Source organism: Rana temporaria, chromosome 7 (genome assembly GCF_905171775.1).
Source record: "Rana temporaria chromosome 7, aRanTem1.1, whole genome shotgun sequence".
NCBI lineage: Eukaryota > Metazoa > Chordata > Amphibia > Anura > Ranidae > Rana > Rana temporaria.
This window is the reverse complement of record NC_053495.1, coordinates 130,644,786-130,657,578: the sequence shown is the minus strand read 5'-3', so window position 1 is coordinate 130,657,578 and position 12,793 is coordinate 130,644,786. Positions and strand designations below refer to the sequence as shown.

Genomic DNA, 12,793 nt, shown 5'->3' with positions numbered 1-12,793 from the left:
AGCAGCAGCCTTTTCAGGGTACTTTGCAGGCGCTATTTTTAGCGTTATATCGCCTGCAAAGCGCCTCAGTGTGAAAGGGGTCTTAAAACGTTCAATTACTCCAGGTCCATATGGGTTTACTGCTAGTTGCTACAAACACTATGTCCCTATTTTAACCCCACGATTAACCACTATGTTTAAACAGAATTCTTAATAGTGATCATTTCCAGAACTAGACAATGCATTTCCTGAGGAAAATGCGAGTGGGAATGCTGAATAGCTGAATTGCTGAGCCCGCACAAAAGCCATTCACCATAACCACTACAGTATCTTTAGGACATACAAGCAGTGTTCCTTCAGTACTTATAAAGCCTAATATCACACAGCTCCTTTCTCTATCTGCAATATAGAGAGTGTCCTGACTTGCCTGGTCGCCCCTCCCCCCTCAAGAGGCTTTCTCCACATGAGGTGGGGGAGGAGGACTGCACTGAGGTAAGGAAAGCCATTTAGGGAATCAAAATACCATTAGAAACGCTTTCATCCACACACAAAATCAGTTATCGAAGCCTTCAAACAAAACGTAATAAATCCACAACCGTACATGCGATCGATACAGCGACTTTACCGTTTGAAACACAAGGCTTTTGTGAACAAATCGGTATAACATTTATGTTGATAAACTTAAAAATCTGTGCATGTCAGCGATTTAGAAAAGAGCGTCTTTGTGTGTTTTGCAGAAACATTTTAAAGTCTTTTTAACATGAGTGTCAACGAGAGTTTATTTGTCCCTCTTGTTCTTTAGAAGCTCCTGGAACTAAAAATAAAATACGTATCACAAAACTGATAACATTGCCTGAAACCAGACAAGCATACCTACGTTTTGATATATAAATTGTGTATGACAAGTAGATCTTGTGGGCGTGAGAGCAATTTGTTCCCCCTTTTTTTAAAGATAATATTTTTTGTGGATGATCTCCACTCTAAAGGTCACATGACACACTCTAAACCTGCTCCATAGGATTACATTATAACCGATAAAAAAATCACTAAACGTAAATTGCGTTTTCACAAAAACCGTAAAAGATATCAATCTAAAAAGTCATGTTTGGATAGCTGAATATTTTGTGACCGCTTTAAAGTTTGTTTGGTGTCTGTAAGTGAAAGTATGAAGGAGCTGAAACTTTTGGCAGAACGTGTGTTTTGAAGCAGGAAAAAGGATGTTCTCATTGACTTTAATGTTAAAAAAAAGTGTCTAAAAGCTTAATATTTTAAAAAGTATAAATAGTACAAAAAAACTTGAAGAAGTCCCATCGTTAGCTAAACGAGATGAACATTTTAAAAGTTGAATGGTCTCAATAGCTGAAAGTATGCAGAAGTTACGCAGAGCCAAAAAACGTACGGAATAAAATTAAAATTAAGAAGAAGAACTAGAAAATGCATTCCCTGAGGAAAATGCGAGTGGGAATGCTGAATTGCTGAGCCCGCACCAAAGCCATTCACCATAACCACTACAGTATCTTTAGGACACACAGCTCCTTTCTCTATCTGCAAAGTAGAGAGTATGCCGACTTCCTGGTCGCCCCTCCCCCCTCAAGAGGTTTCCCCTCCCCCCAGGTCAGTGAGGAGGAATATTGCACTGAGGTAGAAAGCTATTTATGGAAAGAAATTCCATTACAAACGCCTTTTAATTCACAGACCAATACATTAATTACGCCTTCAAACAAAACGTAATAAATCCACAACCGTACATGCGATCGATACAGCGACTTCACCGTTTGAAAGACACAGCCCTTGTGAACGCATCGATATGAAATTTATGTTGATAAACTTAAAATTGTGGCCATGCCAGCGATTTAGAAAAGAGCGTCTTTGTGTGTTTTGCAGGAAAATTTTTAAAATTTTTAACATGACGGTCAATGAGAGCGTACGGAATAAAATTAAAATTAAAATTAAGAAGTAGAATAATAAAAAACGAATATCAATACTGGGAATGCTTATTAAAGCATTCCCACTAATAATAAAAAACGAATATCAATACTGGGAATGCTTATTAAAGCATTCCCACTAATTAAGAAGAAGAATAATAAAAAACGAATATCAATACTGGGAATGCTTATTAAAGCATTCCCACTAATAATAAAAAACGAATATCAATACTGGGAATGCTTATTAAAGCATTCCCACTAATAATAAAAAACGAATATCAATACTGGGAATGCTTATTAAGCATTCCCACTAATAATAAAAAACGAATATCAATACTGGGAATGCTTATTAAGCATTCCCACTAATGAAATGACTTTGGCCAATATGTCCTTATTACCAAAACCCTTTAACCACTTAATTTCTGGCATATAGTCAAATGACATCTGCAGATGGGATCTCCCATCCTGACGTCCTCTGCTTCCTGCCGGAACAGGGGGGCGTGTGCCCGCAGCGTCACTGAGGAGCCAATGCGCATTCCCGGTGGCTGCGATGTCCGCCGGCAATCGCTCCTGACAGAGCAGGAATGTGGATCTGTGTGTCTCCGATGCAATGTCGCAGTCCAGATTAAAAAATTGCCGCCATTAGACTCCTTTCACACCGAAGCGTTTTTACATCGTTTTAGCGTTAAAAATAGCGCTATTAAAACGCTCTCCATGCATCTCAATGGACCCTTTCACACTGAGTCCTGCAAGCAGCATCTTTGGAGCAGCTTTTGGTCGCTGAAAAAAACGCTCCAAAAACGCCCCTCTCCATTGAAATGAATTGAAAGCACTGTAAAAACGCCTTGCCCTTTCACACTGAGGCACTGCAAAAATGCCCTAAAACTTTAGGGTCTTAGCGGAGCTTTACCATCGTTTTTTGGGCTCTGGCAGTGTAAAAGGGCTCTCACATTGGGATTGCAGACGAGGCTTCGCTCGAATAACGCCCCAGTGTGAAAGGGGCCTTAATCTTAATAATAAAAATGCCATAAATCAATAACCTATTCTGTAGGCGCTATAAAAAAACTTTTGTGCAAACCAATCAATATACGCTTATTTTTTACCACATTTTTTTAATACATCACGGCCTAAACTGAGAAAAAAAAAAAAAGGTTGTTTTCTTCAAATTGGGGTATTTATTATAGCAAAAAAGTAAAAAAATGTTTTTTCAAAATTTACACTTTTTGTTTATAGTCCAAAAATTCTAAGCCACAGAGGTGATCAAATACCACCCAAGGAAAGCTCTATTTGTGCGGAAAAATAGGATTTTTGTACTCACCGTAAAATCCATTTCTCTGAGTTCATGGACGTACACAGCAGCATTGACCTTAGGGTTATATACCTTCCTTTCAGGAGAGACTAGGCAGAAAAAAACAGCACTTAAAACACTTCTCTCAGTACAGCACCTCCCAGGGGGCGTGTCCCCCGGGTACATCCAACTCTCTGGAACATCCAGCCTCAGTTCGTAAACAAGCAGTACAAAGGAGGGGTGGGTGCTGTGTCCGTCCATGAACTCAGAGAAATGGATTTTACAGTGAGTACAAAAATCCTATTTTCTCTTCCGTTCATGGCAGCATTGACCTTAGGGACGTCCCCAAGCAGTGTCAAAATTTTTTGGAGGGATGGGAAAAAACATAGCAAACCATGCTTCACCCCAAACAAACCAGAGCTCCTCAACGGAGGAACTTCAACCCTAAACAGCCGCCTGTAACACCTTGCGGCCAAAGGAGGCATCCGAAGATGCACTCACATCCACCTTGTAAAACTTTGAGAAGGTGTGGACTGACGACGAGGTCGCTGCCTTACACACCTGTAAAAACAGATGCTTGATGGCGGAAAGCCCAGGAGGCACCAATCGCCCTGGTCGAATGCGCCATTACCTGAAAAGGGAGGCGCCCGCCCCTTTAGGGCATAGGCCTGGAGCACGACCTGTCTGATCCACCTAGAAATGGTGGCCGACGAGACCGCCAGACCTTTCTTAGGACCAGTCACCGACACATGACAGTGAATCCGACTTCCGAAACGGAGCCGTAGCAGACAAGTACACCCGTAGGGTTCGAACCACGTCCAAGGAATGCAACGTGGCTTCCTTCGGGTTCTTCGGCCGAGGACATAGGGATGGCAAAACAAGGTCCTCATTAATGTGAAAAGCCGAAACAAATTTTGGAAAAAATGATGGCTGCGGCCACAGCACCACCTTATCCTTGTGGATGACCAAGAAATGAGCCTTGCAAGACAAGGCCGCCAGTTCAGATACCCGTCTGACCGAAGTAATTGCCACCAGAAAAACCACCTTCTGGGACAGAGTCAACAAAGGAATCTTTCGAATGTCCTCAAACGGAGCCTCTTGAAGCACCGAAAAGCGTTTGGAGACTTAGGTAGTCGGCCTGCCAGTTCTGCACCCCCAGAATGTACATGGCCGACAGAGCCGGAACGTATCTTTCGGCCCACCGGAGAATGTGCGCGACTTCTGTCGCTGCGGTCGAGCTCCGTGTGCCCCCCCTGATGATTGACATACGCCACGGCCGTGGCGTTGTCGGACTGGATCCTGACCCAGAGACCACTTGGAGAGGCACAGTCGGATCGCTCGGAGCTCCAGGACATTGATCGGCAGGCGGGACTCCTCCTGAGTCCAGCGCCCCTGGGCTGACAGGAAACCCCCCAGCCGGAGAGGCTGGCATCCATCATGATCACTGTCCAATGACATGGCAGAAACGATTTCCCGGTCCGAAGTACCGGAGATGTCAGCCACCACACTAGGGAGGACCTGACCAGGCGACTCACCCGAATCTGGTAATCCAGAGACGAAGGGAGCTTGTCCCAACGTGACAGAATCTCTTCTGTAACACTCTAGTGTGGAATTGAGCATACGGGACCGCCTCGAAAGAGGCCACCATCAGACCCCGAATCCTCATGCAAAAGTGAAGTGACAACCACTTCTGGGTCGCCAACCGCTGCACCACGGATTGCAGCATCTGTAGTTTCTCCGTTGGGAGGAAAACCCACGCCTCTGAGAAATCCAGGACCAACCCCAGGTATTCCAGCCGCTGAGACGGTACCAGTACGGACTTCTGGACATTCAACAGCCAACCGAATTCTCGGAGGGCCGGGCAGGTGATAGACACGTCCTCTACTAATTCTGAGCTTGAAGAAGCTTTTAGAAGAAGGTCGTCCAGGTATCCTACAATAGCGATCCCGCGCTGCCTCAGCAGGGCCAGAATCGGAGCAAGCACCTTGGTGAAAACCTGTGGTGCCGAGGCCAGTCCGAACGGGAGGGCCACAAATTGAAAGTGGTCCTCTCCGACTGCAAAACACAGAAATCTCTGGTGTTTTGCGCATACGGGGATATGCAGGTACGCGTCCTTGATATCGAAGGACACCAGAAAATCCCCCTGATTGAGCGCCGCCACTACCGAGCGAACCGACTCCATTTTGAACTTTTGCACTTTGACAAAAAAAATGAGGGCCTTGAGGTCCAGGATTGGACAGACCCCTTCCTTCTTGGGGACTACAAACAGATTGGAGTAAAACCCCTGAAACCGTTCCGTTGAGGGAACCGGTACAATCACTCCCCTGAACAGCAGATCCTGAACAGCCCCTGACAGGGCCTCCCGGAGGAAGCTGGAGGTTGGAAGGAAAAAATCTGTTTGGCGGACAAGAGAATCGAATCTTGTACCCCAAGGAAACTACTTCGCAAACCCAGCGGTCGGAATGGAGAGATCTCCATCGAGCCGCGAATGCGCAGAAGCAGGCTTATCCGCAGGCTTGTGGTACCAGGTGCGCCTTAGCACCCTGGAAATGTTTCCCTGCCGCACCTGGGGGGCGAAAAAAACGTTTGGGGGTAGTAAAGGAGGGCCCTTGCTTACGACGAGGCTCCTTACCCTTTCCAGATTGCGGGAGCAGAGTGCTCTTACCTCCTGTGGCATCTTTTATGAGGTCATCCAGAGATGCCCCAAAAAGCCATTCACCCTTAAAGGGTAAATCCACCAAGGCCTTTTCAGAAGACTGGTCCGCAGACCAACACTTCAGCCACACAAAACGGCATAGCACCACTGCGTAGGCGGAGGCCCTGGAGAGCAAGGGAAGCGTATCCAGGGCCGACTCACAGACAAACTTTAGGCCCTGCACCAACTGGTCGGCCAGTTCCACACAGAGCTCAGGAGCATTCTGTGCCTCCAGCTCCTGCAGCAAGGAATTTGCCTGTTCGGTAAGTGTCTGCGACACCAGAGCCCCGGGCAAAACTGGTCTCACCGCCGACCCCACCACTGTGAACATGGAGCGGGCCACAGCCTCAGCTCTCCTATCTGCCGGGTCCTTAAAGGCGGGAGCCCCTTCCACAGGTAACGTGGTAGCCTTGTTCAATCTGGACACAGGGGGGTCCACTGCCGGAGGGGAGATCCACTTTTTTAACAAGTCCTCCTCAAAAGGGTAACCGACCGCAAAGTATTTTGGAACAGCAAAAACTTTCTGCGGCCGATCCCATTCCTTGTACAACAATTTGTCCAGATAAGGAACACAAGGAAACACTTTCGCGGGGCGGCTTGCGGAACGCAAAAGGCACCGGCATCTCTGATGTTTACACCGAATCCTTAAGTTTTTGAGTATCCCGCATCGCAGTAATAAGAGCTCCAACAAACGCCTTATCATGCGCTGACCCTGAAGCAGAGTCATCCTCACTGTCCGTGTGGGCTAGGCCTGCATCTTCTGACATAACGGAACCATGGCCATACGCAGTAGCAGGGCCTTATTCCGTGTCAGAGACATCCCCAGAAGAAGGCGGAGGGAGGGGGCGCTTTTTACCCCCCTTCTGCCCACTCGCCGCTTCAATCCCGGCAACAAACGCCTCAAGGACTGTCGTCACAGCATCCACTGAGGCCGCAGGAACAGGGGCACTAAGGGTTAACTCTGGCACGCCTAGGGTAGAAGCCTCCGGTTCGGATGCCATGCTGACCCACTGTAAATGCCACCCTTGAACTGCAAGGCATAACCCACAGGCCACCCTCCCGGCCGCAACAGAGAGCAGGGGACCCCCCAAAGGACTCACCACCCGACCAGAGTGTAGTGCTGCTGAGAAGCTAGAAACGCTGCCCGTGCTGTGCCGTCCCTCAGGAAGTGTGCTGGGAGCTTTCACGCCGTTATTCTGGTCACTAGAGGCCGAAAAACCTTCCAAGATGGCTGCCGACATGCAAAAAACAGCATGCAGGCTACAAGAAAATGGCTGACGATCGTCAATAAGAGCGCCCGTCACTGGCAAAACGGCGACCAAACACGTTTTTAAAAACACATATTGACAAAAAAGCAGCATAAACACGGCAAATGTACCAGACCCTGCAGGCCCCCCCCCCCCCCCACCAAAAAAAAACAAAAAACATACATCACCCCACAGCAGCCGCAGCCTCAGATAAAATGGAGCCCCCCAGGCGGACCCCCCACCTCACGGCCGCCACCCAGAATGCAGGGAAGGAGGGAGAGGAAGGGAGAGAGAGGAAAGCAGGGTGGACCCTCGATCAACCTCCCCAAAAATGCACCAGCCAAACCACCATGCCAAGGCAAGGGGAAACTACTTACCCATCCTGCGACAACCGGCTGGAGGCATTCCAGACAGACCCAATGTCCGCAGCAGTTACGACATGGCTGTCGGCCCGGCACACTGACTCGGCCATAGAGACCGGTAATATGTATGCCCTGGAGCATATAGCTTGAAGATCCCAGGATCCAAAAATGCAGGAAAGAAAAAATAAAAGCGAAAAAAAAAAAAAAAAAAAAAAATCGCAAAAAATCTCCAGAGCACATGGGCCCAGAGGAGCCATGTCTTCTCTTTACGCTAGGCAGAAAAAAAACTGGGGCTGCATGATGCAGAGAGAGGGATGTACCGGGGGGACCCGCCCCCTGGGAGGTGCTATACTGAGAGAAGTGTTAACACTTGAAGTGCTGTTTTTTCTGCCTAGTCATCTCCTGAAAGGAAGGATAATAACCCTAAGGTCAATTGCTGCTGTGTCCGTCCATGAACGGAAGAGAAACTCATTTTTTTTTGTCCAAATAGTAAATGCAGTTAAAATTAAAAATAAGATAAGCAGCAATGTACAGCAAGCAACTCAGAGAGCAGCTCCCATGTTCAAGGAGATACACAGTACCTCAGGGCTTCTAGCTGTCAGCACTCGATGGTGGAAGGGAGGGAGCTGGAACTCTCAGACGCAGGCAGCGCTGACCGTGACTAACGCGGCTTGGGGCTTCTATACCCAAATGTTCAGCAGTCTGTGGTGAAGGGGAGGGGGAGGAAACCCTTAAACGCGGACAGCGTGGCAGACTGTAGCGTGTACCTATGGCATACCTCGGAGGGGAAGGAGGGGGACGAGCGCCCGCCGAAAATCACTGAGCCATCATCTCCGCACGGCTGTCACGTCACACACGCACAGTCCCGCCTCCGCCATCGGACCATCTCCTGCGACAGACAGAACACTGGTCCAATGCTGGTGGCGGAGGCGGGACTGTGCGTGTGTGACGTGACAGCCGAGTGCAAGTCGAGAGGAGATGACGGCTCGGTGATTTTCTGGCGGGCGCTCGTCCCCCTCCGAGGTATGCTATCGGCGTATAGCGCGCACCCGTGATTTTCCCCCTATTTTCAGGGGGAAAAAGTGTGCAGTATACGCCGATAAATACGGTATATATTCTAAAATGTTTATATATATATATATATATATATATATATATAAATAAAAGAAAAAGGAAGCACCTGGCAAAAGAAAAGAAGGAAGCACCTGAATACCTTATTAGGGTTTTAGACAAAAGTGGCAGTAAATTGTGTAACCAGTGGTATGATGTCAAACCTGATTATTTACTCAATACTAAGCTCTGTTGAGCTCAGTTGAGTTTTAGCACCCAATTCGAAATGTTTACACGGTATGGACTACAATTCAAATATTGCCCCAGGGATTAACAGTAATAGTCAGAAACATACAATACAGGGTGACCATAGCCCATCTGTTCACAAAGCTGGACACTATAAAAAATAAATCCAGCCGTTACCATCACAGTGGGCATAACCTCCACCCCAACAACCCCCCCCCCCCCCACAGGGATTGGGTTCCATAGGGTTGGACAATGGCCCTGAACCTGTATAGCACCCGAGACTGGTTATGCGGGTTGCATTTAGCTCCTGGTGGAAGGGAAGCATTTTATTGAGGAGTGGGCTTTAAAGAGGAAGTAAACCCTGATATGTTTTACTTCCTCTTTATTCCCCTGCAAAGTAAAAGCATAATGGGCTAGTATGCATCACATACTAGCGCAAATGAAGCCTGCGATGTCCCCGCTGGTGGAAACATTCATCGTCATCCCTCTTTCTTCCGGGGCTGCGGACTCCGGCTCTGACTGGCTGGAGCCGTGTGACATCACGGCTGTGTCATGGCACACACTGGGAAAGAACTGGCACAGAGACCCATTTGACTGCGCGAATGACATCATCGGAGCACTACAAGGTATATATCTCCTAAATGGCGCATGTTAAGAAGATATTTTCAGTACATATGGTAAGCCTTATTGTAGGCTTACCTATATGTAAAAATGTCTTGGGGGGGGGGGGGGGGGGTTTACAACCACTTTAGTATACACAATTTATGCATATTCTATTTGTATAATGCTTTTATTCAGAGTGCAAGCCCATTCACCCTCATCTCTCATTCTGTCAGAGAAAAAGCCACAGAAATATGGTTCATTGTAATAGGTTATCATCTTGTTGATGGTTTTGCTACAAGGCATTTTCTCTATGCGTGTTAATCTCTGGTGTTTTTAGGGCATTATCTAAAAGAATGACCATGAATATTTTCTGCAAGATCACCTTTTGACATAAATCATTACAACATAAATACCTGGTTGAGTGCGCTGTCTGTCTTGAGCTCTTTATGGTTCGAGTACTGAATATAAATTGGTTGGTTACGTAGATGTGGTGTCATCGATGTATAATAATTAACCATGGTGGCAGCCGCTTCTTCCGTAGCCAGTTCCAAAAACGCCTATAGTACATCAAGATATTACATTTACAAGAATGCTCATGATACTAAAATGTCATTCCTACCTTCTTTAGTAATACAAAGTCTTGACGTTTGTTTGAGCAGGTAACTATAACATGTTGGTTATTAAAAATAAAATTAAATGCAACATAAATGTGCGTTACATTGCAGGAATACATGCATGTACTTTCGTGAGCAGCAAAATGCTTGTGAAAATACAGAGATATGGACAAGCCCCTAGAAAACTATGAATACATTTTTCAAATTGCTTTTGCATGTTGGCACTGTGTGCATCTATTTAAAAAAAAGGGGGAGGGGAGCAGGAATCAGCAATACAAAACACAAGCTTTCTGCCCTTCAGTATGATACACAGTTATCGAACAGACCAGACACATCATTTAAGATAAAGTGGTCTCATTTCATGAGACACAATGTTTTTTTTTTTCTTTATATTCACTTTATTTGGCAAAATACACATTCCATGACTGTAATGAAAATTTACTTGAAGCTCTGCACTGGCTTTAGATTAAAGTTGGCACAAAGAAAGGAATGATAACCTGCTCGTTCACCAGCAGGGATTTAAAAAGTCCATGTTCTTAGGTCATAATTTTAGTTAGCCTCCAGGAGGCAGTTAGTCCAATGTTCTTTCAGTAATATTCACAGAAAAGACTAAAAATATATAAAATAACTAAATAAAGGAGGTGCCGGCTTTAATTTTTATTTGCTTGTGAACCATCTTCTGGATTTGTCCAATTCTGGCATACAAAAACACACACACACACACACACACACACACACACACACACACACACACACAGAGTGCACAACAATTCTTAAAAGACTTAAAAAAAAAACTCTGCCTCTCAACCTTTTCAACACATAGGAACCCTTGTAATAATTTTGCAATCTCAGGGAACCCCTGCTAAAAATGTACTATATCTAAAAAACGTATGATCCATTAGTGTGATGATCAGTGGAAAGAATGCTCCTTACGATTATGGTCACTGGGAAGAATAACCCCCGTACAGATAGCTAAAATGATTAATATCAGAGGGAACTTATCTGAGAGGCAGAAAAAGAGATTTTTAATACAGCTTACCTGTAAAATCTTTTTCTTGGAGTACATCACGGGACACAGAGCGGCATTCATTACTATATGGGTTATATGGAGTACCTTCAGGTGTAGACACTGGCAATCTCAAACAGGAAATGCCCCTCCCTATATAACCCCCTCCCACAGGAGGAGTACCTCAGTTTTGTAGCAAGCAGTATGCCTCCCAAAATGGTCCTCAAAAAAAGAGGGGTGGGAGCTCTGTGTCCCGTGATGTACTCCAAGAAAAAGATTTTACAGGTAAGCTGTATTAAAAATCTCTTTTTCTTTATCGTACATCACGGGACACAGAGCGGCATTCATTACTATATGGGATGTCCCAAAGCAATGCTTACAATGAGGGGAGGGAGAACATCTCCAAGACAAAAGGATTTAATTTAGAGATATACTCAAATCATAATAAATCCAACTTAGTTGAGAAAAATAAATTTTTTTAAATTTAACTCGAACAAGAGGAGCCCCCGGAATCCGAGGGTCTCAAACTGCAGCCTGCAGCACTGCCTGCCCGAAGGCAGTATCAGTATTCCTTCTTACGTCCAACTTGTAGAATTTTGTAAACGTGTGGACAGAAGACCAGGTTGCCGCCTTGCAAACTTGAGCCATAGAGATCTGGTGGTGTGCTGCCCAGGAGGCGCCCATGGCTCTAGTAGAATGAGCCTTTAATGATACTGGAGGAGGCAACCCTTTCAAGCCGTAGGCCTGAGTGATTAATTGCTTAATCCACCTAGAAATGGTGGACTTTGCAGCTGCCTGCCCCTTCTTGGGCCCATCCGGTAGAATGAACAGCACATCTGTCTTCCGGATCTTCTTTGTAGCTTTAAGATAGGCCTTCATGGCCCTGACAATATCCAAGGTATGCAGCAACCCTTCCTTTCTGGAAGTAGGTTTAGGGAAGAAGGATGGTAATACCAAATCCTGGTTCAAATGAAAACTGGATATGACCTTCGGAAGGAAGGAAGGATGAGGGCGGAGAACGACCCTGTCCTTATGAAAAACAAGATATGGTTCCTTACAGGATAAGGCTGCCAGCTCCGAAACTCTTCTTGCTGAAACTATGGCAACCAAAAATACTAACTTCCTTGTCAGTAGAACCAAAGGAATATCAGCCAACGGCTCAAACGGTTGTTTCTGTAAACTTTGACAGAACAAGATTTAAATCCCACGGACAAAGCGGGGATTTAACTGGAGGTCTAATACGTAAGACCCCTTGAAGGAAGGTCTTAACCAGCGAGTGGGTGGCCAGCGGCCGCTGAAACCACACTGACAGAGCAGAAATCTGTCCTTTGATTGTGCTTAATGCCAATCCTTTATCCACTCCTAGCTGGAGAAAACTTAATACTCTATCGATGGTAAATTTGCGAGAAAGCCATCGCTTGGACTCACACCAGTCTACATAGGCCTTCCAGACCCTGTAATAAATCACCCTAGAGACCGGTTTCCTGGCTCTGATTAGGGTAGAGATTACTTTCTGAGACAGACCTCTACCCCTGAGAATCAGGGATTCAGCTTCCAGGCCGTCAAATTTAGATGCCGTAAGGCAGGGTGGAGGATCGGACCTTGCGATAGCAGGTCTGGCCGTAGAGGAAGAGTCCAAGGGTCTCCCACTACCATCCTTAAGATTAGTGAGTACCATGCCCTTCTGGGCCATGCTGGAGCTACCAGGATGACTGGTATGTGCTCCACCCGGATCCTGCGCAGCAGGCGGGGTAGTAACTGGAGCGGGGGAAACGCAT

The 12,793-nt window shown here is 46.1% G+C and overlaps 1 protein-coding gene across 2 annotated transcripts in view; it reads right to left on the bottom strand.

The window, feature by feature from the left end:
* PTBP2 (polypyrimidine tract binding protein 2) overlaps positions 1–12,793 on the bottom strand; it is a 137,638-nt gene that overhangs the window by 48,586 nt on the left and 76,259 nt on the right. For both annotated transcript variants that reach the window (XM_040359977.1, XM_040359979.1), the window contains exon 5: positions 9,809–9,952. In XM_040359977.1, the coding sequence (XP_040215911.1) occupies positions 9,809–9,952 (144 nt within the window). The remainder of the gene's footprint in view (positions 1–9,808; positions 9,953–12,793) is intronic.